General features: G+C 38.1%; 1 protein-coding gene across 1 annotated transcript in view; it reads right to left on the reverse strand.

Annotated features, from left to right (window-relative positions):
• Nucleotides 1-580: 580 nt before the first annotated feature.
• PCSK5 (proprotein convertase subtilisin/kexin type 5) overlaps nucleotides 581-26,817 on the reverse strand; it is a 250,386-nt gene continuing 224,149 nt past the window's right edge. Inside the window, exons 25-37 of the mRNA XM_051643618.1 lie at nucleotides 25,967-26,009; nucleotides 25,035-25,177; nucleotides 23,759-23,959; nucleotides 13,855-13,938; nucleotides 13,118-13,313; nucleotides 10,680-10,897; nucleotides 9,123-9,356; nucleotides 8,448-8,678; nucleotides 7,375-7,552; nucleotides 5,988-6,205; nucleotides 4,158-4,273; nucleotides 2,582-2,768; nucleotides 581-1,966 (exon numbers count right to left, since the gene is read on the reverse strand). Of these exons, the coding sequence (XP_051499578.1) occupies nucleotides 1,563-1,966; nucleotides 2,582-2,768; nucleotides 4,158-4,273; nucleotides 5,988-6,205; nucleotides 7,375-7,552; nucleotides 8,448-8,678; nucleotides 9,123-9,356; nucleotides 10,680-10,897; nucleotides 13,118-13,313; nucleotides 13,855-13,938; nucleotides 23,759-23,959; nucleotides 25,035-25,177; nucleotides 25,967-26,009 (2,453 nt within the window). The 3' untranslated portion in view covers nucleotides 581-1,562. The remainder of the gene's footprint in view (nucleotides 1,967-2,581; nucleotides 2,769-4,157; nucleotides 4,274-5,987; nucleotides 6,206-7,374; nucleotides 7,553-8,447; nucleotides 8,679-9,122; nucleotides 9,357-10,679; nucleotides 10,898-13,117; nucleotides 13,314-13,854; nucleotides 13,939-23,758; nucleotides 23,960-25,034; nucleotides 25,178-25,966; nucleotides 26,010-26,817) is intronic.

Consider the following 26,817-nt stretch of genomic DNA (forward strand, 5'->3'; position numbering starts at 1 on the left):
GTACGCCTGTGCTGGTCACTACGTTTGAGTCTCACTGACCAAATTTCGAAACTTGCACTTTAAAAAAAACCAAAAAAACTTGAATATGATTCTATTCCTCATATAATATCCTTCTAGCTTAATTCCTCCATTATTTACTGTTCTCTTAAAAAGACTGGTTCACCTTCAAGGCAATTATCTGCCATTTTGTAAGACAGGCACCTTGTCATTCTATCCCAGCTGCTGCAGATATACTGACACCTCTTAAGAATAGGCTTGTAATTTGAGCAGTCCTTTGAATCCTTCCTAGAAACCACTGCTTATTTGAATGGAGGAATTTGCCACTTCTCTTTGAACAAATGGTGTCTCAGGTCTGCCAATACAGTTTTAGTGATACGAGGAAGTCTCTTTCTGGTTTTGACATCCAGGATCCTTGATTGCATGTGGCAGGCTTTGCAAGCCAGAAGGAAGGTGGCAGACTGCAGAGCAGGAAGAATCAGAAGTGAAAGAATATGCAGCTGATAACTCAAAATGGAGTTGAAATTGTAGGCAAAACACAACAAAGAACCTCTGGAAAAAAAAGGCAAATCTGGATTTTTTGTTTGTTTATTTTTTCTTGTTTGTTGCATTGCTATGTTCTTTAAGTTACATTACTGAATAAGTGCTAAATATCCCCCTTGCCACTATTGAAACATTGCAAGCCATTTACAACAGAAATGGAAAAGCTGCCTGAATAAATATTCTGTGTTTATATCACTGAGAAGGTAGTTGAAAAGGCAAAAGGAGTCCTTGTTTTGTGAATCTGCTTATAGACAGTATTTTTCTTTGCAGTAAGCCCAGAAGTTTGTGCTTATAATGAAGGTTTATTTGACAAACACCACAGTAAAGATTCATCAGAAGCTGATATATAAAGTGTTTTAGTTATGATTCATACAAACTACAAATGCAATATAGCTACCTGGAGTGAAATCACGATCAGAAATCTTAAATCATCTTGTCATAGATACATAATTTCACTGGGAAGTATGCTATGAGATTGTAAGGAGGAACATGTTGGCTTTGAGAAACACAGATGCACCAGATGATACCAGTGATGAAAATCTGGGTAAACTCAGCAAACTTGTATATTCTTTTGTGAACTACTGCATAACAATAGTCACAAAGTAGTAACTCCTGGCACTCGATCCTAGTGACATTCATCAGGTAGATAAATACGCCCATCTTGTTTATATCTGCACATTTCTAGCAGCGATTGGCAAGGTTCTCAATAAGTGTGTGTGCATGGTTTGAAGCAGAGTTTATATTAGTTATAATGCACACAAATGCATTTTGGGAAAGGATTTACCCTCCACACAAATGCACAGAACACAACCCCTTTACCAACCTAAATCTGGAGTGCCTACCAAACGTTTATGTAAAGCTTTAGGAAAAAAAATGCTTTTAGAAACCGTTCTGCTCTCACAATAACTGTTGTCTAAATTCTTGAGCTCAGCATGATAAGAAGTAACTAAACATACTTAACTAAATTGCTGTAATTCAACAGGAAAAGCAACAGAGCAGGAAATTAATAAATTACTAAAGAGTTATCTAAATGAATAACTTTCATCATCATATTCAAGCTCATCTTCCTCATCATCCTCCAAAAGTCCATATTTAAATTTGCGATAGACTGTGCCATCCTGGCCCATATATACAATATCATCTTCTTCGTCATCGTCTTCAATATCTCGATCTCTATACTCAATCACTTGGTCTTCCTGGTAACTGGGACTCTCATGGTAATTGCTTGCATAGGAAGGAAAGGTTTTGGAGTGATTTGTCAGCTTCTCATACCCACCTTTATTGACAACCTGGGTTTTGGCTTGTGATTTTCTCCAGATGAATACAGTGGCTCCAATGACAAGGAGAAGCAAAATGCAGGTAATAACAAAGAAAGCAGTTTTGCTTTTGCTCTCGGGTGGTAGAGTGGTCCGTAATACACAATCATCTAGAACAGCAGTTAAAAAAAAAAAGAGTTTAAATGAGCTTGTGTGCAAAAAATGTAGTGGGGGGTGGGGGAATAAGGGGAGTGTTTGTCTTAAAAAACTCAGTAAAATGTTTAGGTCTGCTGACACTTGAAAACATGTTCAACTAAATACCTTATTCTTCCAGCACTACAACTGTGTTCTTGTAGCTGTGATGTTATAAGGATTTAAGCAAGGTTTCTGGAATAGGTGTGATTTTTTATTAGATTAGAAATCATCAGGAAGCAGAGCAAGGAAGCAGAAAGCTAACATGCATATAAATGCATTTTGACACTATGACCTTGAAACACCATGGTTTGGATGGCTATCTGAACTGAAGTGAGCAATTTATGATTTATGAAATGCCTGGCCGTTCAACATACTAGCTGTGAGTGAAAGAGGGTGCTGTTCCCTGCATCCATCACAATTGCTGTTATTTGTATAAAGCTCTTCCTGTTCTGCTGATGGACCAGTAGAAACACAATGTGCCTGCAGCTCAGCAGCACATTTTTGCTCCGTTCTTCTTCCAATTTTTAAATGTCAGCCTAGTCAGTCCTAAAGCCCCTCAGCACCATTACTCCTCTTCAGCATGGTCCTACCTTGTGTTTCACTGCAGTCACAGCACTCTGGGGTTCCTGGCAGGTCAGAGTCACTGCAGCAGGGCAGGCAGCGGCTTTCCTCCAGGTAGAGTTGCATGCTGGCTGGACAGACTGTGCAGTTGAGAGGCCCAGGTCCCTTGCACTCTGTGCAGGAGCTGTCACATCTCTCACATTTGGGCTCGTTCTCCTTCAGACACAGAACATAAGCAATGCACCTTTTGTTTGGGATTCTTTGTACCTAACCTGGCAGCTGTGTCCTGTAGTTCACTGTCTGGGTGGTCATCTTGGAGCACCACAGGTATCAATGGCAAAATACAGTAGGGAGTAGGAAAACTAAAGTTTGTTTTGTATTTCCTGGATTCTCAGTGACCTGCTTGTAGGCAAAAGGTGAAGGTGAAGCAACATGACATAATCTGGGGGGGCGGGGGGGGAAAGGCAGCTGAATTAATTTGCCTTCTAACCTGGGAAGTAGCAGAGATAACGAATGAAGCTGTCTGGAAATTTTCTAGCAAAACAGATTCTTTTTAGATCATGTTGATTCTGCTTTACAGAAACAGATTACATTCAAGTATGCTTCCCAAACTTCTGATAGGCTTCTGGGAGCCTCTGTGTACAAAGACTGCTAAAGATCATCATTGTCACATATACTTTGCAGAATGCTCTGAGCTCAGCTATTTCAGGACATCCAGTGTTCACAGTTCCTGGCCTATTGGGAAAAAAATGCTGTTTTTCTTGTGGTAGGAGCAGTATGCCATATCCACTGTGTGAGTCTGAAAACTCCAATAATCTTTCATTAAACTTGGTATCAGAGCTGTGAGGCTGCTTGTCCTGAATCAAAGAATCTGGACAAGATAGGATGGTCATCACAGGAGGCCCAGCTTATCAGACTCCAAGCTCTTGCAAAGAAATTTGGACCTCTGTGGTCCCCAAATCTTAGGCTGTTTTCTTAGTCTCACAGTTACAAAGCAGCACTGTTAAGGAGATGTTACAGGACAGAGACTCCAGAGCATGTTGCATCTCAGGCCAGCTGGCCTTGCTGCTATATTCTTGAATAAACACCCTTGGAAGGCAGTTGGCGTGGAAATCTGGAAGCTGGAGTGCCCAGACTTGTGGCACAGACCCAAACCTACTTGTGGTCCTACTCTACTATATATACAGCTCTGTTAACTTCAGCCTATCCTTCCACGAGAGGTTTCTGCCAGTAGAGGTGTCAATCAGGAATGCAATGTGATTTCTTGCAGACAAAACAGCAGAAACCTGTAGGGAAGTCTCAGTTATACTGGAACAACAACAACAAAAAAACTATATTACTAGCACAGCTGATTTTATTCACATGGCTTTGGTATCATCGTTGACAAAGTTGTTCCTTTATATTTGTTGGTAGAGGATTACTCTATAGGAGATAAACCCAGAAAGAGGAACATTGCTTTCTTTGCCAAGAAAAGAAAAAAGTAAGCATTTTTGAAGATAAGGGACCTTGAAAACATAGAGAAGAGCATTCTGTGTTGTTTGCATTGTGTTCAAAAGTTAAAGTTCAGCATACAAATCACAGGATAAAATGCCTACAAATAGGTACCTCTTGTCCTGGTGTTGCCTGGACTTTGTATTCACCTACAAAACAGTCGGAGTTGCACATTCCACCTAGTAAACTGTAGCTCCATACACATGATGTGCAGCTAAATGCTCCCTTCCCTAAAAAGGCAAATAAAACAACAGTATTACAACAGGAAAAATTGTCATCTACCTTCCTTTAAAAATTATACAGATCACTGCCACCCAAGAAGAGGATGTTTTTCAACAGCAAGAATCAGCAGTAAGGAGTTCAGCATGAGGAAGTTGGTATTAGAAAGAGCTTGGGCTAGTCTTAAGGTTTTATGTGGCCACAAAGTATGTTTTTTATGTGTTTTGATATTTGTGATAAGCTAATTTGGAAATCAGTTGTATGGGGAAGCTCAGACACATTCAGGAAAATTAATGAGGTCAGTGCACTGAAGTAAAATTGTAGGGAGCCTTCATAAAATCAATATTATTGCTGTCTAACTGCTTTCAAACCACAGGGAGTTAAGACATGTTTATGTTTGAATAGCAAAATAAATTATTTAATTGCATAGGAAAAAAACCCCCATCCATTCTAGGTGCAAACAGAGCATCATCAGCACATTATGTGCTGAAGACTCTTTTGAAGACAGATGATGTTTGCAGTATTTCTGTGAAACACTGAAGTGAAATGGTTTGTCCTACAGGCCAAGATGCACCTGTCTGTTTCCCTGTAACTTGATGTTTTCTGCTGCTGACTGGAAGCAAGAAAATGGAAAACACGAGTAGCTCACATTAGTAACAGTTAAACAGCAGATGCTGGCAACTTTCCGTAACCCAGTGGATTTTCTATGTGATTTTTCTCAGCAGTGCAGGGTTTGCCTTCCTGCTCTTGAGAAAAAAGAGACATCCCAACAACTTCTTTGCTTGTACATCAGCAAGGCATGGGCACTTCAGAAGATCTACAGGTTTTCTGTTTGGAAGGACTGTTTTGTGTTTAATCATAGCGTTTCTGCAATTGTGATAGAAAATCTATCCTGTGGCATTTATCCAAAATCAAGTAAAAAAACAATGGAAACAGTCTGTAAATTAAGATGGCTATCTTTTTGGCCAAAATATTTTCTGTTCCTTGTTACAATGTTGTTATACAGTTGCATTTAAATAGCTCTTGAAGGTGGCTTCACTCTTATTTCCACAATTTTAAATATTGTTATATTGCAATTAGCCATCTGTGCTATATCCATCCAGTATATCCACTATTCAAAACAAATTTTGTATGTTACATTACGATGTGGTCTAAGCTGCAGAGTGGTGCCTTTTAGCTGACATCTGATGCCGTTCAGATAGGACACCAAATGGGTCCAACAGGATTAATGCTGCTTGCTTCAGAATTGAATGAATTAGGAAAAAGAAGGTGAATCCATAAATATGTCACAGAACAAACCAGATAATCTCTCAAAGTTAACTTTTAAAAATACTTAACTATATTAAAAGCAGCAGACTTTGTTTTGTGTTATGTTTTGTTTTTCTTTTCCCACCCTGGAGATATGCTTTATTGTTGTTTCTACTCTTCTGTTTGCTGATTGTAAAGATATGTTGGATTTAGGTTATTCAGCTTTCACAGAGTAACACATGGCAGGACAGCTCGCAGAGGGAAGTATTTAGTCATCACCCAGCCCCAGGGGAGGTCTGCAGCACCCACTGCAGCTACTTAGGTCATGGACAGGTTGGTATTTGTACATGGTATAACTCAAGGGTTTCAAAATAAAACAAAAAAGTGGCAGGGGTTTTGATAACCTTTGGTAAGTATTTTGATAACCCTTTTTTTTTTTTTTTTTTTTTTTTGTCAGAACAGAGCGTATATTTTTACCTTCACAAGTCTGGCAGGAAGGATGGCATCTTTCACAGACATTGTTGTCCTTGCTTTCATAGTAATATTCAGGGCAAGAGCTAACACATTCGTTCTTGGAGCGCAACAAGTAGAAATACGTATCACAGAAAAGACAGTCTGTGGGTTGAGGCCCTGCACACTCCTTACACCCCTTGTGACATCTCTCACATGATCCAGTGGAGTTTTGTGCAAAATACCTGAAACAGATGAGATAGATAGAACTTTGCCTAAAGAAAACGAAAATGTTTATCCTTCATTCTTAGCTTTTACTGTGATTACATTAATGTATAGAAGTGACATTGATGTGATGGCAGAAAACATTTGCAATCTCAATGAAAATAAAATTAGATTATTTTACTTCCCTTTGGTAATTTGAATAGAGCTATAAAGCATGACTTTGTAAACTGAGGGTGTATAAAGCAAGGTGTTCTAGAATATAGGGAGAATTCAGACAATAAGTGTATAAACAGGCAGAGCTGCGAAAACCTCAACTCTGTTTTTCTCTGCAAGACATATCCTGGAGATGCTGGGTAAGCACTGAATTCCTCTCTGCTCCCAGTGAGCTACTGTCAGATGAAAATTCAGAAATTCCGTCTGTCCTCTCAGTGCCCGAACAGCCTTAGCCAAAGGATTCCACCAGAGGAGCAGTGTTCATCCGAGTTGTGTAGGGAAAAAGAATTGTTGCCCTGTGGGGTTTTCTCAGATGTGTTCATTACAGACATGCAGTTTAATAGGATGATAACTCAATTAACAGCCAGTGTGATCAGGTACTGTACTGCAAAATGAAGTGTACCTGAGCCAGAAAACATAGAGCCACATCCCAGATTTGAATTTCTGAGACGTATTCACAAGAGAACACTGAATTAACATTTTGAAATTAAACAGACTCATATTAATGAAATTGCTGCCTAGAATGATGAGTCCTCTGTTGAAAGGTATTGGTTTGGTTGGTTCTTTTATAGTCCATTATAAGCATTCAATATACAACAAAAGTAATGTCACCCAAACTCCAGATTATGTGGAGGCTGCAAGGAGGCTTGAAGAAATTTACACTGGCTGCTTCCTGTGATCAAGCTGACTAATAGATAACAATATATTTATTCTGCTTAACATTGATCTGTATAAGCATAGCCTGAGAGCATCCTTGGAGGGTAAAAATGGCCACACCACATCAAGCTGGTCCCAACTTGACTGTTTTCTACTGTGAGGGGATGTTTTCCACTACCTCTGTACTGGGACAACAATAAGAATTTTTCACCTGACAGTGCAGTTCAGTTCTGTTTCTGAAGTAGAGTATGACAGAGTGATCTAATTTCTCAAAGTTCTCTCTGTGATGTAGCTTCTAGCTGAAGATCTTGGACCTTACCCTGCTGGACACTGGTTTACACATCCTCTTCCTTGTCTGTACCATCCTGGTTTGCAGGAAAGGCACTGTGAGCTGTGTTTTCCAGTGCAAGTGACACAGGCACTGTGGCATAGGGAACATCGTTTCTCATCGCTGTCAAGATAATACCCATCTGGACATGTTTCAACACAGGTTGTATCTGCACAGACAACAATGCAGAATAACACGTCATATTCAGTATTCACTGCTATAAAAGGTCCCATACAGCTATGCTACAGCAAACTCAGGAGATTCTGCTAGAGCTTGTACCAGAAGAAGAAAAGAAAATGTTGGGATATAGTAATTATTTTTTGTTTCTTGTAAGTCTTGTCAGTTCATTAGTCCTGCACCAGAATTAGACCCAAAAAGCTTTGATTCAGTATTAAATGAAACTCTACATTTGAAAGATAATTTTAATAACTTTTTCCCGCAATGATTTTCAATAATATTTTTGCTTTTGAAGGAATATGCAAAGAAGTAAAGTTTAAATTCTGAGATTTTATAGTTTTTAATAATATGCCTCTGAGACACTACAGTCTTTTGCTTCAAGGTCAGAAAAGTGTCTTACAACTCAGCCATCCACTAGATACTGACCTAGCGATCCACTAACAACTTTTTAACAGCTCTGCTAAAGTATTTCTTAGTTAGATCTCCACAGGGATTAAACAAGCCTGCATGAAAATGTGAGCTCTTTGCACTAACAGTAAAGAAAAAAAAGCTAAGGATATCTCTCTTGCCTTTTGAAGTTCCTTGTAGGAAACAACAGGAGCAGTACATACCAAGTAAAGGAAACACACAAGTTTTGTTTAGCCATGATGTTTGATGGTACTTGGAAGTCCTGCTTTGTCCCTAGTGAGTGGCAAGCTCACTCTCACAGTTTCCACATAGCTTCACGGAAGCAATAATCTCTGCACAAGTTATTGGTTTGTCAGGTCTACTTTGCAGTATTTGGACTGGCCGAAGCAGCCCTAGATGCTTCATAAATGTGACAGAAAATTGCCTGTTTCCTGCTTTCAGAGAAGAATAAAATCTAGAGGCAGGAGCAAGACACTTACTGAGAAGATAGCGGTTATTTGCACAGCTGAGACATTGGTGTTCAGTGGGTCCTGAGCAGTGGAAGCAATTCTTATGACAAGGCTTGCAGGTCTGAGTTTTCTCAATGTAGTATTCAGTGAGAGAGCAAGACCCAGGTGCCACACAGTGCCCATCATGGTTCAGCATCAGGCCATTTCTGCAAGTAAGGCAGGCAGTGGAAGTAGAACAAGTCTGGCATGTCCTGTTGCATGCTGAAATAGACAAACAGTAGGATTGTCACAATTTCTTGTTGTATATCAGATTATTATTTCAGCTTTAATTTTGCAAGGAGCAGCCAGTGGCTCAGGATTAGAGGCTGAGGGAAACAAAATGACAGTTCTGCTTCTGCACAGGTTTCCTTTTGTACTGGGGCTGCTTTTGCTGAGCAGTGTTCAACATAGTCTCCAGCAATACTCAGTGCTTTACCAGAGTGGTCACCCATATTATTAAACACATCCAGTTTTGCTGCCTCCCTCTGAGCTTTCTACAATTTTTTGCTGATCTAAGATATGACTTGGTGTTTCTCTGGATTAGCTGTCTTTGTTTCCAGAACACTGATAGTGGCATTAGCCAGCACACACATGCCATTTTGGGATAGCCTTAATGAAACCCACTTGTATCTTAGTACCATCCTGAGGAAAACAACAGTTGCCAACCTTGACAGTCTTTAGTGGCTTCTTCATAGTAAGTCCCTTCAGGGCACTCTTCAAAACACATGCCTTCATAGAGGACAAAGGAGTTGGTACACGCAGTGCAGTCGTCTGAGTCCGGCCCATTACAATCCTGGCAGTCTTCATGGCATAGAAAGCATTGTTTGTCTTCAGCATAGAAGTGAGAAGGGCAGTCCTGCACACACTTTCCCTCATGCAGGAAGAACTCGTCCATGCACTCTGCAGACAACAACAAAAAACAGGTAAGCAAACAGGCAGCAAATTCTGACCTCGCAAAGTGAGGCAGTGAAGACATTCTAGGAAACCATAAAACCTGCAGCGCCTGTCATAACGTGAAGTAAGAAGGCAGCTTGGAAGCTAGGGCTTTCTCTTTTGACTCTTTCTGCCTCCAAACTGCCCACAATCGCCCAACCCTCACACAGCACCTTCTGTGTTACATCCAGAGACTGAGAAGCCAAGTCACCTGTTCAGCTTTATTGGTATTAATGAAACCACACTGCCACTGAAGCTAGGTGGACTTCTGCTAAGATATTATATATGGGACTTTTTTACAGGGGCTTGCAGTAAGAGGACAAGGGGCAATAGTTTTAAGCTGAAAGAAGAGAGATTTAGGTTAGAGATCAGGTGTAAACTCTTCAGTGTAAGGGTGGTGAGACACTGGAACAGGCTGCCCAGGGATTGTTGTCGGGGGTCCATCCCTGGAGGTGTTGAAGGGCAGGTTGGATGGGGCTCTGAGCGGCCTGTTCTAGTGGAAGGTGTCCCTGCCCATGCAAAGGAGTTGAAACTTGATGATCTTTAAGGTCCCTTCCAGCTCCAAACATTCTGTGATATTGTGATTCTGCATTATGAACTTTCTGCAAAACCAGACATATCCACATCTGAAGTTTTGTTTGGTTTATTATTTAACTAGGAGTCTGGCTGGAATACGTGGATGAGAACATTTGTCTTTGTTTAGAGCTGGCATTCAGCTGCTAATTTTATTATGAATACTTGATTCAATAGGTTTATTTATGATATTTCCCCCCCATTTTGTCTCTGTTTATGATTCCAAAATGGCTTGCTCAATATTAACTATCCTGAGAATTTTTGTGGAGGCATTCAGACTTATTGGCTTATCTAAAGTTTCCCTAATTCTTCATTACAGAGATTTCATTCTCTAGGAGTAGCCATTTGCAAAAAAGATAAAAGCAAAGTCCTACCAAACTGGGAAAGAAACATTCTGTGTTTCACATCAGTGTAAATGTGTATAAAAGTGTTTAGGCATGGATACATTAGGTCAGAAATAGAATCAAACCAATAGGGACAAAGGACAACAAAAACAGGAAAAGCAATGTGAAATCTTTACAGATTAATGATTTCTGCTGTGTCATAATCAAGCGCTGGTTGCTTAGCCTGTGTCTTAGAAATCAGCAATGATATGTATATATCTTTTTAAATTTTTGTTCAGTACAGAATTTATTTTCAGATCTGTGTTTCTGCCAGTCTGTCCCTAGACAGATCCAGATGCATTTTAGCCAAGTCAAGACCAATTTTTAATAATACCTTTACAGGTTTTGTTGTGAATGCACTCGTGGCACATTTCAGGGCAGTGTTTGCAGATTCCTTCAGAGGCAAAATGCCTCTCTGAACAAGTAGGTTTACATATCCACTGTTCCAGAAGCAGAGGACTTTTACAGGACAGACATTTGGTTGCACTTCCCACACATGTCTCACAGGAATCGCTGCATTCCTTGCAAGTCTCAGAGTCATTAAAATATCCCCTATTGAAGGAAAACAAACAGAAAGCAAACATCCCATCAATGTACAGTTATCAAACAGTCCAGGCTATAAGAATTATGAGTATATATGAGACTTTCTGAGCACAAACATTTAACTGGATCAAACAGATTTCTCACACTATTTATTGTCCATTCTTCACTTACAACCCCTCTGCCTGTGAGCAGAAAATGAACATGGTTAGTGCTATGAAGGGGGCCTGGGTTTCCTTTGCTCTTGTACCTACTCTGTAAAGGATGGTGGACTTTGTTTCTTGCCCATTTCTTGATTTCTCTATACAGAAGGTAGGAAGTTCTAGAATGTTTGGGAAAATAAAGATGCAATCTCTAGTCTTGCACAACTGACAGTAGTATCAGGGAAGGACATATAAGTACAACCTCACTGTCCCTAGAGGTAAGAAACAGAAGAGACCCTGGAAGCGTGAATACTGAGAAGAACAAGGAGGACTGGAATTAGAAAAACCCAACAAAACAAGGATGCTTAAGTAGTACCTACGTTTAGTAACAGCAAGCTAGAGGCAGTGAGCAGGGATCATGTTTTGGTGGTATTTATGGTGTGAGGGCAATTGTAGACAACCACAGTTGGGACTACTAGTCATAAAGAAAATATAGAAAAAAATTGTGCCTATATTTCAGGAGAAGAGGGATAAAAAGAGAGGCTAGATACAGAAGATTAAAGGACAAGCAAGTCCATATTTTGAGGTGATCACTGATCCATACATATACAGCCATTGATGAAAACAAAGAAAGAAGATGACTGAGAAAGTAGTCCCAGAACATGCCCTTCACATTAACAAGCTTAATCTTCCCATAGAGGGGTGCTTCTCCTTTCCTTCTTGGAGATGATCTTTCAAAATAAAGCCTGACGATATGCATTAGGAGCAAGGTTAGAGAAAAGGTAAGAAGAGCTGTGCCTGTCATCTATTCTCATCTTCTATTTATTTTTTCCTAACTTTTGTCATGATCTTGCATCTGTTTCTTACAGTCCTGCCTTCTCTTATTCCAGTCTTGACTACTTGGTGAGCCCAGTCTTTCAAAATCCTCTGTCAAAAACAATCAATGCAGCAAGTCAACCCTTTCCATCTCTTACAGCATGTGCTAAAACTGAAAAAAACCTCTAAAAACCCTAATATAGTCCTTCGCTCCAGTGGAGAGTAGTTATGCCACAATAACTTTGCCTCAGAGACTGAAACCAGAGTTTAACTCTGGTGAACTTTCCCAAATTATGTCTGGGAAGCCATTATTTATAGTCTGGAGTTTGGAAAAAAGGGAGATAATAACAGCTGAAAAAACTAGTAGCATATGAAAAGGTTTAATTTTGTTATACTGATCCTGTGTGGCTTAACTGTGGGGAATGAATACTGAGAAGAAACATTTTAATGCCAAAACATTATCTTTGCCTGTATGCCACAATTTCAGATATTAAAAGTTGTTTTTGGACTAGAGGAAGCTTTAGTGCAATTACTTTGCATTTACTCTACATTTGATGATGATCAGAGTCTGTTCCACTGGCTCTTTTTGACTTCTTTGGCAAAGTTACCAGGAACGTACTGCCAGGGAATTTGTACTGATAGTAAGAAAAGCAGGTGCTGCTCATTTTTCTGAAGAAAAAGGTTATCCAAGCAGGATCTTCATACTGGATAGCACAGATTTTTTTGTGTGTGTATATATAGGTATGATAAAAAGTGCACAGAAACAGGAGAACCTGATCTACTGAGGTTCAAATATGCATTGCAGTCAAATGGGAATTCCTTCTTTTACAGGAAGAAGTAAAGAGTATAAGCCAAAGAGAGAAACATACCACTAAGCGCTAGATTTCTGTATCAGGATTCTGGTACATCCACTTTCTGGGTTCTCACCCCTGCTCTGTACTACTCTGAGGAAGGAACAAGTTAGGATGATGACTAGAGGCTTATTTTCAGTCACCCTGAAGAATCATCCTGAAATATCATTCAGTTGGATTCAATAAGAGCCGTATAATCTGTCACATTTTCATGTCTAGTTTCACCTTCTGTTTTCCACTTTTTTTCCTAACAAGAGAAAATTTTGATCATTCAGGTCAGATGAAAGTGACTTTTACTTTGTGGTAGTTTCTGGTAGGCTAGGTTACATTGTACATTTGAAAGGTTTATGATTGAGCTGAACTTTAAAGAGAAGGAGCACAATGAGAAAATAAAGAGTAATCAGACAATAGGAATTACTTACTCAGGGCATTCATGTAAACATCTGCCTTTGTGGAGGATGAGAGGCTGATCCTGTTCAGCCTGACATTTCTGACAGTGCCAGTGGTCTAAGCACACCTCACAGCCGTCCATGCACATCTCGCACTTCCCACTTGCAACATTGCCAAAAGTTTTTGGAGGGCACAGGGAAACACAGGTATCAGGGATAAGAAATTTTCCTGGCAAAAAAGCAACCCAGGTAGGAAAAGGCACCAATTAGAAATGTATTTAAAAGACTCCTACCTTGGATGGCTATTAAAAAACTTTCAACTTCCTTGCAATTTAACTTTTTGATGCTTAAAAACATTCACAAAACTTCCTCTAAACCATTTCCCAAAGTAGTTTGCTCGACCTTCACTGAAATTTAAGGGTAGAAGGAATCATCAGGATTATCTAATACATCTTCCTCAATAAATCCTATTCAGTAATGCCTACATCGTGTCTACAACTTTTGACTTAAAAGAAAGAAAGGAACAACATAAACCTAACATGGTTTGGTGTTGTTTTTTTTTTTTATTATTACCTGTGTTGCCAAAGGCATGTGCTTAATTCCTATCTGATGCCTGACTTCAGCTGGAGATTATCTGATTACCTGCATGTAATGTAAGGTGTCAAAGAACGTTTCTGTGACAATTGCTAAAAATATTCCCTGGAAGTGTGTAGGATGCAGAACATTTTAGCCCCCGAAAAAAGTTATTCCAAGAAGCTGAAGCCTCTTACCTTCTGGACACGAAGTACATATGTCAGCAGATTTTTCACAGGTCCTACATGAAGGGTCACAGGACTGCAATTTTTTATTTTCATCTTGGATAAAAAGAAAAAAGTTAAGGTGTTTTGTGTTTGGTTGGGTTTTGTTTGTTTGTGTTTTCTTATAGGCTGTTTTTATTAATTCACCCTCCCACCTTTTGAGGGTGAATTTCTATAGCTTTTCATAAGTTGTTTTAAAAATATACCTCTGTGAATTTTTGGAATTCACAAAGTTGAAAAACTTGATGATTATGATCAGCTCAACTCTATTCAATGGTAAGTAAGGAGCTGTAATAAAGGAAAAGATAAACTATTTCCTGAGATTCACTAAGGCATGGTTCTGGACTACTCATCTCAAATGAGAACATTAATCTTGTTTAATAATGTTAGTTTCAATATAGTGCTCCAAAAGCAGATTCAGATCTCTATTCCTGATTGCAAACAAGAAGAGCTAGAAAGTATTTAAATTTGGGGGATTTGGTGTTGTGAGATATTTTGATGGAAATTTTGTACTAGCTGGTTCCAGAACACCATTACATTGATAAGGTGCCCACTCAGTCTTCTGTTCTCCAGACTAAACAGTAAGCCACTCAGCAGAACTATGTGTGAATATCACTTGCACAGGGTAGTGAAAGCCTATAGTGTTGCAGCTCTTGTTGGTAACTGGCACAATATAAAGCAGCTCCAGATACAGAAGGAGATTAGGAGAGTTTTCCTTGTCACCACCTTTCTTATTACAGCATCTCTGCCCTCTGCGAACAAGAGTCCAAGAGTATTTGCAGGGTCCAGGCACAGGTCGTATGATCCACGCAATAAGGTACATAACAGAAGAGGACTGCACACTATTAAGGTAAAAGTGGGTTGTGGCAGTCCAGACTGGACACTGGGTCTGCCCAGTGTGAGACCAATGAACAAAATATTAGACTCGTGTGTATATTCCCACAAGACAGGAACTAGCTTTAGCAGTGGATTCAGTAGACAGAATTGTTGGTGGCCATGGTGAGTCAGAGACCTATTGAGGACCAAGACAAGTGGACTTAGAACAGTATTTCAGTAGAGTACTAGCTGAAGACAATTTTCAGCTTCAAAGGTACGGAGGCTTTATAGAGAATGCATGAAATGGAATTTTGAGATGTGCAGCCTCAAGCACTGCTAAGCAGCTAACAAAAAAACCCCTGAGCTTGAGTTTTTTATTGATCATAACTGAACCTAAGGAGTATAGTATCAGATAAACATCAGTGTGCAGAAATGAAAACCTCTGGAAAGCTTTTTGGAAAGAAAAGAACAAGTGAGGAAGGTGCAAGTGTCTGGCTTTTGGAAAAGGAAAATGTGGAAATGATGTATAAGCATTGTGAACCCAAGAGGAGGAGGAGGAGGTATTTACTATTAGATTATTCCCAAAGCTGCAGGGGTGGGAAGATAGCACAGGGGTAGGTACTGATGAAGGACTGCGGAGATACAAGGAGACCTCAGTGTGTGAAGTGAGTTTAGTGCTACCTAAAGGAGCCATGAAATGCCCCATATTCTGGAATCAGCAATGGAACTCTGGCCTCCGTGCTGGAGCTCCTTGCAATGAGATTCCTGCTGTTGGGGAGGCAGTTTACAGATTCATTGAATGTTTAGGGTGAAAGGAGATTTCTTGAAAAATCCTGATTAGGTTCTGTACTTTGCACTAAGTATAAGCTATATATTTATATATAGATTAATAGTACTATAGTTTAGGGTGCGAGGAGCTAGAGTTATAATTTTATAATACTATTTTTAGTTACCTGTGAGTTGCACCCTTCTTAGGAGAAGAAGCATTTTGTTCCACTTTTCTTAGCCCTTTTCTTTGTGTGGCTATGGATATATTGTAAGGCTTTCTGCAACAGCAGGTCCTGTGAGTTAGATCTTTGGTCTCTTGCTGACGTATTTTCTACCTTTTTTTTTTTTTTCCTGCTGAAGACCTGTTATCTGTGTTTCAGATTACATCCTGATGTTCCAAGATTCTAGGCCATTTAAATGTTTCTGAACATAGAGGGCAGTTGAAGTCACTTGCACACAAACGTTTTCAATTTGCTTATCCAAATAATCTTCAAAGTAATTTGCTGGTGACCATTGCTTACTCATGTGAGATGCAGAAATTCACTGTTAAAATTTTTTTTTTGGATAACCTACTCCTTAACTTCATGTTTTCTCCTGACTCTTCATTACTGAACAAATCCTGATGTCATCTGTAAGACTATAAAGAATGCTCTGGAAAAGCTTGATGTTTGGTGTTAATAGGTTTTATATTCTCCTATCCTTAAATATGCATACTTTCTCTCTTTTTCTGCTCTTGACAGAAGATCCCCATCAGCCTGAAAATCCTAAGATTTTTCCTTTTTAGAAACAAGTAATTTGTCACTCTCTGAAAAAAGATCTTTGAATAATTGATGATATATTACATGGCCATGTAGTTTTTAATTCTTTGTTGGTTTTGGTTGTTTTGTGTTTTTTTTTTTCATTTTGCCTCTAGAATCTTGTCTGAAAGTAAGGCCATCTGTTCCTGAAGTCTGCCTGCATCCTCCATTCCTCCATGAGTTTCTTGGATAAACCTTCAGAATTTAACAGGGCAGAATTCTGATTTTTCTGCTGAAAATGTCGTTGGCCTTTTTCTAAATATGCAGTAAATAATACCAATGTCAGTTTCCCTTTTCAGCAGCTTTGCATCCAGCTACCTTTCTTTGGTTGATGTTTTGTTTTTTTAAAAATCCCTACTGGGTCATTTTAAGTGCTGCAATTTAATACCAGTTATGTGTGTGAAAAAGCAGGCCAGAAATATTAATGAAGTACGTGTTGCCAGGGGAAAAGGACCTGGGTCCTGGCAAGAGAAGTGGTGTTACATAAAAAATAAGTAGCAGGAAGGTAAGGTTAAACAGAGAAGTTGTAAACTACTGCTGGAGGATGTTTAAACGAGTTCATTGTTTCAAAAACATTTCAGGCCTTAAAATTAAAAAGAAAGATCTTTTTTTGGTGAAGTACGTTTAATTTGCGTTTAATCCTTGCTCCTTTGGCAGCGGTTGCTGTTTTCTGTAATATTTGCTGTAATATTTGCTAGTCACCACCAGAGGGGAATGTGCACAAGCAATTGGGCTCCTTATAGTGGGCATGGGATACAACCTTTTGTTTTCCAGTCAAATATAAGCTCTTAAATACCCAACTTTAGTATTGACTGAAGAAATCTTACAATTCTTTTTTTTTTTTTTAAATTGGTATTAACTGTCGGATCGTATTTTACTTTCTCCTAGATGATTCCTTTCCGTACTTGAGTTTCCAGCAAGATTTCCTTTGAAATATCAGTCTGTAGCTCCTTAATTTGCTCCTTGCAAATTAAACTTGTGGATGTTGAAGCTATGAGTCTGTGATGTGGAGTTATTCACTATCCATATTCAGCATATTCTAAAAGTGGGACATTAACTTTGAGAAACACTGCATACTATTATTATACTGTTCTGCCTTTTACTTTTTTTTTTTTTTTTAAAGGCCAAAGTGTATGACCTTTTAATACATTTTGAAGGTAGTAATGACTACTGAGTCATTCAGACCTACTGAGCTGTATTTTATTTTATTTTATTTTTGTAAAGATAAAAATGCTGTCTATTTAAACTCTATTCAGGCCAGAATCTGACTCAATGTCATGTTGATTGTTCTGTATTTGTCAGAATGAGTAACAACTTTGACATACACTCAGAGAAGTCTCTCCTGTTCCTTTCTAGAAGTTAAGAAACTGAATAACACTGTGACATTTTGTGAGCTAAGGTTTACTGCAGCTCTGAAGTTACTGTAGTGCCCTTACACATTCAAAGGATTATCAAACTGGAAGGGTGGAAGAAGACAATTTTGTTTGTTTGTTTGTTTGTTTTTTTCTATTTTCTTTCTCATTTGGACTTGTGCAGCATACATGAGACAATGGCAGAGTTTATTGAAGGAAATCAAGGAAAAAATGAGAGAAATTTTAGCTCAAATTAGCAAAATGTCCCCATATTTCCTTTCCTCCTGCTTCAGTGATCTTGGAGCTTTCAGAATTATTCAATCTGATTTAAAAGGAAGATTAAATGAGTCCTCAACAATGTTCAACGTGAAAAACACAGGTCAGTGTGGAAATAGGTGAGGTCTTCAAATGCCCACCAATTGTTCTGGAAAATATGAAGTTTATTAAAAGAAAACAACACAAAACTATGTATAAAACCTGTGGACATATTTGCAGAGCTATCTAAAGAGTCACGCCTTGAAACATAACATTTGAAGTACCTCATAGTCCCTCCACCATTTCTTTTAAAACCACAAGTACATTTTAGTAGTTCTTACTGTTATATACTCATTTTCTTCATGCTGTTCATCTTGCTCTATCTGCTCCCTATGGATCTTTTGGCCAGATAGTGTAAGCAGTAGGTGTTAGGACTGGTAAAACATGCTTTTTCTTTGTTTTAACTTTTACTTAGAATAGTAATAGAGGGAGTTAAAAAACTTGTATTTTTAAGTTGCTATCTAAGTAGCTCCTTGTGTAGATTTGTAACACTTAATGTCTAGACATTTACCTCTACAAGGAGAGTATTTTTACAGTATATTTTATTGTTGGAGCATGGCACAATTGCTGTAGTAAGAAATGCAGAGGCAAATTAAGCTGTTTGTAACTGCGAGTATATTCTTTTTAGAAGGTGACCTGTCTAGTTTTTACGCCATGTAGTAAGATGTGATTTTAATGTGATCTAGCTGAGATGCTACTTACTTAGATTTTATTCTGCACATGGTACTGGCCTTGCAAAATGGATACAGTCATAGATAAAACCAAAGAAACAGGTTATGTATCTCCATGAGGTAATTAGAATTACATAGACATGGTAAAATGTTATGAAAACAATATACATATTAATAAAATAATGGAGCTATCCCATTTTGAAGATGTATATGAACTTCAAATTTAAATAAACTATAGGACTGATGAGAAGTAAATCACAATACCCAATAACCCTTACTTCCCAATATAGTTATCTTGTAACAACCATAGTGTTAGTTTACAAACAAATAGCTAGAATATGAAATTGGCATGCCTAAGAACATATGGGATAATGAATAATTTTTGCTTGTCTCTAGCAACCTGAAGTTTCACATACGGATGATGCTCTTCCCATGATACTCTGATTCTGCACTCTAAATGTCATAACATTTTCACATTTGGAAGACTACAATAGTTCTTTACTATCTTCTGCCCATCCTTTTCCTTTTTCCCCACCCCTGTTTTATATTCTGAGATCTTTATAATATACCATATAGCTGCATTAAGGTCTTTTAAAATAATCCTTTTGAAGCCTGTTTTTTGTTTGTTTGTTTTTTTGTTTGTTTGTTTGTTTTTTTCCCCTCAACCAGTACATTTTTACTGTTTTTATTTTACTCTGTATTTAGAAAAAGAAAAATATGCAAGATGAATGCAGTTGGTCAATGGCTGCTTGTGGGAAGTTGCTTTTTTTATTGGGGGTGGTATGTAATAGCAAACAGAACCAGCTGCTATTTAGCGGAGTAATTTACTACAGCATATATTATCTTCATGTATAGAAGCACATATTCTGTTTTGAGTTTGCGTCAGAAACAGCCCTCATTCCATACCCATTTTTTCCCTTTTGTGCTTTTCAGAAGAATGTGGTAGACTAAACTATGTAACTGAGGAATGAACAAGTTTTTAGGGTGCGGTATTTGCAGTGAACAGGCAAAACGAAGAACTGAACGTAACTTACAAAATGCCTAATCCAGCTGAAAGGGTGTGTGTATTCACTTGGTGAACTAAGCTTACACTAGTGTGTCTCGTAGCTTCCAAAGTAATTTCATCATCTGGTACATGAGATAAAATACAGATGTTTCATGCTAGAAACACAGAGCTTGATTCCACACCCCCCCCTCCTTTCTGGGCTTGCTCTGTCTTTTTAAAAGCCTGGATAGCCGACATGGTCTGTTTCATTATTTCAGACCTGGCTATGACTTCTTAAGGATTCCTGATATGAATTGAACTGTTGACCAGCAGAGTATACCCCCAATGTAAATGTCATTTTAGAAAGTTGGTTTTTTATACAATGTTTCAGTTGTTGGATTGTATGCTCATAAAAAATTCTTAAGACTGGTGTATCATTTATCCTTGTATAAGAGACAGCAGAGAAAACTGAAACATGGGAAAAAAGTGTATTCCGTGTCCATGGACTCTTCACCTACAAAGAATAGTCTCTCAAATAGCTATGGAAGTCAGATTCTGTGTTGGTTTCTCCCCGGCAGGCTATGATATGCTGCACATTAATTTATGTTAGTCTTGAAACCAAACCAAACAACAGTCTTTTTTTCCCAAAACTCAGTTTGTGCCATATGGTACATCAATACAGTCACTAAAACCACAGTGGAATCCACTGAAACCATGTGGCTGGAAGAGAGAAAGAAAAATGGCTTCATTATTTGTAAATACAGTCCAAGGTCTAATACCTCAACTGTCTGTTAGTAACATTTCTAAAGAGAAAAAGTAAATAGGAGAATAACATGGTAAAAGCAGATTTGGAAATGCTGGCTGTCTTCCTAGTTGCCTTGTCTTCCTGCATCATGTGGAGCAGGGCGTGTACTGAGGATGAGCTTGGTACAATCTCATCTTCATTCTCATGACAGGAGTGAGGTTGTTAATTTCATTCTTGGTCCCCAAGCTCGGCTCAGTCCCCCAGGTGGGAGGACTAGTAATAGTCTGGACTGGATTCTTTAATTAGGTTCTTTAATTCAGGCCACTGAAGCTCAGACACAGCTCTGCCGTTGTGCTGCACCAGTGTAAATATGTTGACAACATTGAACACTCAGTGGAAGAAGCATATATTGATAAATAGGCAGAGAGGATGAGAGCCGAAGGGCAAAACTCAGCCACAGTCTTTCCAACACTGAGCTGTTCAGCACACATGAAAGTATTCCAATATCCCCTGCAGAATGGACAGACTTCTTGGACCATGCACATGCTGCATGATAGGCTACCCTTAGAAACTGAGTTTGACAACAGCTGAAATTGAAGAACCTTACATTTAACTAAGAAGAAATAGCCCTAGAGAAAATCAAAATGTCTACAAGCAAGCTAAAGAACAACAACTGCAAAAAAGGGGAACAGTGACAAAGTGTTCGATGATCTGTCCAGAGGAAGCAGTGAAAAACTTTGAAAGGTGCTATGACTTAGCACACAAAGTATTTTCTCTGCCTCTTCTAAATTTTCTTCCTTCCTTCCTTCCTTCCTTCCTTCCTTCCTTCCTTCCTTCCTTCCTTCCTTCCTTCCTTCCTTCCTTCCTTCCTTCCTTCCTTCCTTCCTTCCTTCCTTCCTTCCTTCCTTCCTTCCTTCCTTCCTTCCTTCCTTCCTTCCTTCCTTCCTTCCTTCCTTCCTTCCTTCCTTCCTTCCTTCCTTCCTTCCTTCCTTCCTTCCTTCCTTCCTTCCTTCCTTCCTTCCTTCCTTCCTTCCTTCCTTCCTTCCTTCCTTCCTTCCTTCCTTCCTTCCTTCCTTCCTTCCTTCCTTCCTTCCTTCCTTCCTTCCTTCCTTCCTTCAACAATGACATGACACAGCTCCTGCCACAATGCAGACATCCCAGCAAGTCTATCCAAGAGAAGCTGAAGAGCCTCCAGACAGGTTCTGTGGACTCCCATCAGCAGTAGTAGCAGGAATCCTGTGACTTTGGAGCCGTCATTAATGTTCAAGCTTGTAGACCTCTGAGACCAGTCTCTCTTATAGTTTCAAATGCCCGTAAGTAAGATATATTTTAACTACTGGAAGGAAAGAGAATCAGTATGCAAGTGAGAAAGAGGTTTCACAGCACAGCAATGCTGATAAATACAGAACTGCATCAGCTGTCTGCTCAAAAGAAAAAAAAAAGTGACAGTGAATCATCTCATTTGACAGTGCAAGAAGCAGATAGCTGATAGATAGACCAAACTGCAGATGTGATCTCTCCATTGCACTGATGTAGATAGTCTCAAATTGAAAAAATACTTACTCATATGGATGTAACACAAGGAAATGCCTGGAGGATAATAACTTTCTATTAATATTTCTCCTTTTTAGGTCTCTCTGATGTTTTTCTGAAGTGAAAAAATATTATTCCTTTTGATAAAACATTTCTTCATAGATAGGCAGTGAATAGAAAGGGTCAATATTTTCTCTGAAAATATTTGTTAACATATTTTAATCTTTAATGCAAGGTCATATAGATCTAAGAATACTCATTCTTGTGTTTGAGTCAAATAAAGACATAGGAATCAGACGAAAATTTGTATTGAGAGAAAAATAAAGCTGGAAGGGACCTTAAGTAATCTAGCCTCTTGCTCACCTCAGTAAACATCCCTGTCAAATCCTTTTCATGTGTTCTTAAAGACCCCTGGTGATGGAAAGCCCTAGATCTCCTGAAAGATTCTACTGTTAATCTGTTATTCCATTTGAAAGTCCCCTTTTTTCCAAAGCCAAATCTGAAACTTGTCCTGTTTACCACACTTATGGGGACCTTATATATTCCATTCTTCTCTGTGATCGTGTTCCTCTTGGTTTTAGCCCCTCATTTATCTCAGTCTTTCATTAGAAATATTTTTTTTCCTTAGATTTTTGGTAGTTGCCACTTCTTCCTCTCTAATCAGCCCACGTGTTTTTTTTTAAACACTGTCTGAAACTGAATGTGTTCTTACAACTGGTGTTTTACAACTATGAAGAGAGTGAAAGAATCATGTGACACTGACTTTTCTTTTTGTTTACGGTGATTGGCAAAGCTGAAACCTTAGAGGAAATTCTACCCTTTGTTGGAGAGTATGGTGTACATAGAATTTTAAAAATGCCACTTGCAATCCTAACTGTTAAGATTCCACATGCTGCACAAGTTTAACTTGAATAAATATTTAGAGCAAATCATTTAAGTTGTATGCTGGGTGATACATTCAGGACTAGCACTGCCTCACTGAGAAATATTACCGATTCAAAATTGTACCTTTTTATAACTCATGTAATGGGAATGACAAATATTCTATTACTTTTCATTTAACACTTTCTTAAGAAGAGATTTGAGACTGGGATGCATTTAAAGATGCTTATGCAGGAAATAATTTTAAAAATTAATACAGATAATGCCCTTCAAGAACTTTAAATTTGAAAAACATTTTCCTTCCAAATATATATATATTTTTTGGGGGGGGGGGAGATGAGAGGGGGCCAACAACAGACAATTGCCTTTCCCATGCTATAGATGAGAGAATCTATATACAAGGTTGTTAAAATTGCCAAAGTAGGACAAAAACTCCAGAATGTAGTTCTACATCTTATGTTTGGTCCCTTAGACAGTGGTGCATGCCTACAATGGAGGAAGAAGAGAAAGGAAGAGAGCTTGCTTTTAGACACACACTGCACACACACACACATTTGATTTTTCTTTTCATTTTCTCCAACTTATATTCACTTCTGTGTGGGGAATCAATAGTCACAAAGCTGGTATAAAACATAGCCTACAGGGCTCCTAGTGTCTGTTTAGATATGGAACTCCCAGTACCTTAATCAATCATGTCTTTTATCTTTTTCATCTCTTTTCTCTTTTTTAACTTTTAAATCTTTTTATCTTTTATTTTTTAATATTTTATCTATCCAGATAAAATAACTCACAGACAAGGAACATCTAAGTTGTACTAAAATCATATGCTATTTGCAGGAAGATTAATTTTACTCTGTGAAAGCAATGTTTTCCTTCAGTATATTTTTTAAATGACAACATATTTGACAGAAGTGCAGTTTCATTCAAGCTGTGAGATCTTAATATCTTCTTTCTAAAACTTCTAGTAGTCTTCAGAGAAATGGTAAAAGATTAAGGGATCAGTTGCAACTTACCGCTCCAAAATTTCCCACTGGGTGGAGAATTTCTTGGATTCAAGCAGTGCCCGTGAGATAGCTGGAAACTGTTTTTGCACCCTGTACAGTTCTCGTAGCTGTACCCAACACAGGTTGCACAACTCCTGTGGCAAGGTTCGCATTCTCTAGAGACATCATCAGTGAAGAAGCCATCTCCACACTCAGTCACACATGTGCCATCTGCCACAGAAACAGAGCCTTGCATCATGGTGCCCACTGACCCTGTTTATAGCATCTCTCTCTCTCCAGCAAGAAACAGTTGAAGAAAAAATAAAAACTGTGTATGAGAACTCATGAAACTTACTGTAGCTCTAACTTTTTTTGTGTGAAATCTAAATTCAGCTCAGCTGCTTATGCAAATTCATAAACTTCAAACCAATCTGCACTGAAATTTATATCTAGATGGGTTTTCATCCATATCCTAAATCCTGACATGTAAAAATCTTACAAAAAATCTGGATTTATGATTGAGCCCCAATTATACTGGCCCAGTACAAAATTCAAGTCCACAATTCTCTAAGGTGGTTAGATACTGCAGCAAAGCCCCTAGAAGTTGTTACACTGATAGCTTTTTGAGCTTCCTCCATTTTCACCTAAAAGCCATGCAACCCACCAGATGACCTCATGTTGTGACCACAGAGTTTTCCATGAGTGTGATGCTTTTGTACTCTGCTACTGAGCACCTTCAGCAGGCAATGCACAAGAATGTCCTAACCTGAGGATTTCCCTTGATTCATATTTGGCACCATGTCTGAACTACACCTCCCTGAATTATGGCTTCATAATATAGTGAAGAGTTTCCTAGTCTTGTGCTAATTGGATGTGGAATTTAGTGGTTTTCACTGAGCTAATTTCAGAGTGTTTAAGACTCATTATTTTATATGGAACTGAAAGTCAACAGAACTTGCAAATAGTAAGGAACATTTTCATGTCTTTCTGTGAGTTAAAAACCTCTCCTTTTATGAAGTCTGAATCAAATGCAATATTTTTGTATTTGCCCAAAAGAATGGAATTGCATTAAAAATAGAACTAAAATTAAAAAAAAATAAAATAAAAACAGGGAATATGTATTAAAATATATGGAGCCCTTGAACCAAAGGGTAACACTGGCTAACGTAACCACCTCATGTTAATGCAAAGGACCTAATTCTGCAAAGTGCTGACTCCCCTCAGCCTCCACTGTCTTTCATAGAAGAGATTTATTAAAGAGTCTAAAATACTTTTCTATATATTCCATTCTTGGTACGTTGCTCACCTGAGAGATAAAAGCCTTCCTTACAAGAGTCACATTTGTCCTTGTCACAGCTATCACAGTTGCTAGGACACTCTCTACACTGCAGAGAACTTTCATCTATGTAGGTGTTTTCTGGGCAGTATTTATAGCAACGCTGCTTATACCTGTAAGATAAAGTAGAACAGCATTAGTAAGTTTCTTTTGAGGTTATTGAGTTTGTTTTCTGTATGTTACTAGGTACGGCAACGGTAAAGCTCTATTTTCATCCTAAAGAATGGAAATTATTCCTTTAATGAAGGATTCAAAATGTACTTGTGGCTATGCTACTTTTTCGACTGGCAAATATTAACAAGTCGTATTTTCTTAGCTCAGGATTTTAAGTATAACTGATTTGATTTCCTTTATAAGAACAGAAATTAATACATGGTTAATTAGAAATTACTATATTGTGGTTGGAAAGAGCTGGTCACCTGTAAAAATATATAATCCAATACCATTTTTTATAGCTAGATTGAACAACCTTTTAATCGACACTTTTCTTTGTCATTGTAATTTTTACAGAGATCTCTTAACTGTCTCTTTGAAAAGAGGTACAATTCTTCTTTGAAAACAGAGGAGTACTTCTTTTCCCTCTGTTTAATTTAATCTTTCTGTTACTCTCTATATTTTTTCCTTTACTTAACCATTTTACATTTTTAAGTGTGCCTGCTGAACTGCAAATACCAGAACTGGATAAAAAATACTAAGAGCATACTAGTACCAAAGTACTATATAACTTTTAAGCCTTGATAGTTTCCAGCATTTCCCAATACTTTTTTCCAAAGTTACGATTCTCAAATAGGCAATATGTAAAGAGAATGGGGTAACATACACATCACAGGTCTATGTAGTGAAACACACATTTTTTCTTTAGAAAAATGCATAGGCTTAGAAAGCTATACAGCTATACTTACATATAATAGTTCTGAATGCATGTTATACAGATTCTTGGGTCATCTGAAACAAAAAATGTGGAATTATGTAAATAATATTCAGAGATAAAACAAGAACGCTAAAAATAATTGTTGCTATAACCATATTTTATGGTAATGGTTCTTACATTAAAATGACTATAGCCGTAGCTAGAACATTGTTATCTCTGTTTACATTTTTTGGAGATAAACTATTCCACAATCACGTTGTGGCCTGTATTTTTGCAGTGACTTGTGGCTTTTGAGTCCACAGCCTATGGTATCTAGAAGGTGCTGAATGTTTAGGAAGTGCTGTTCTGGAAAGCAGAACCTTCCCAGGAACTCCAGTTGGGCAAAATGAACTCTTAAAAGCAGACTTTAAGTTATCCAAATCTGTAGTTTCATCCTATTTCTTTATTTGTTGCAGAGATAAACTGAAAGAATTTGACACATAGAAAAGCAAGATTTTCGAAAACATGTAAGCATTCAGTTTAATCCTAAAAATCCTTAGCTAGGCAAACACCTTTCCTTATTACAGGAAGGAGGCGGGGGGCCCACAACTTTTGAGTAAACTTTCTTATTAGAAAATTAATATTTGTGTTCAAAATTTTGTTTGCATGAACGGAAAAATTGTTGCACTCTTACAATGATGGATGTAGTTTTATGCTTACATAAAGTGAAGAAAATTTTCTGTAACCTTCCATTATCATCTATTAGCTTTCTATTTCTTTTGCCTTCCTCACAGATCCCAAAGGGAGCAGAATGGAAGGAAACAGAACAACCTGGGCAAATGTATTTATAAACTGTTCTACTACGAAAAGCCTATAAATAAGGCAAAATTTTCACTGAGTCTG

Source organism: Apus apus, chromosome Z, assembly GCF_020740795.1.
Source record: "Apus apus isolate bApuApu2 chromosome Z, bApuApu2.pri.cur, whole genome shotgun sequence".
Taxonomy (NCBI): domain Eukaryota; kingdom Metazoa; phylum Chordata; class Aves; order Apodiformes; family Apodidae; genus Apus; species Apus apus.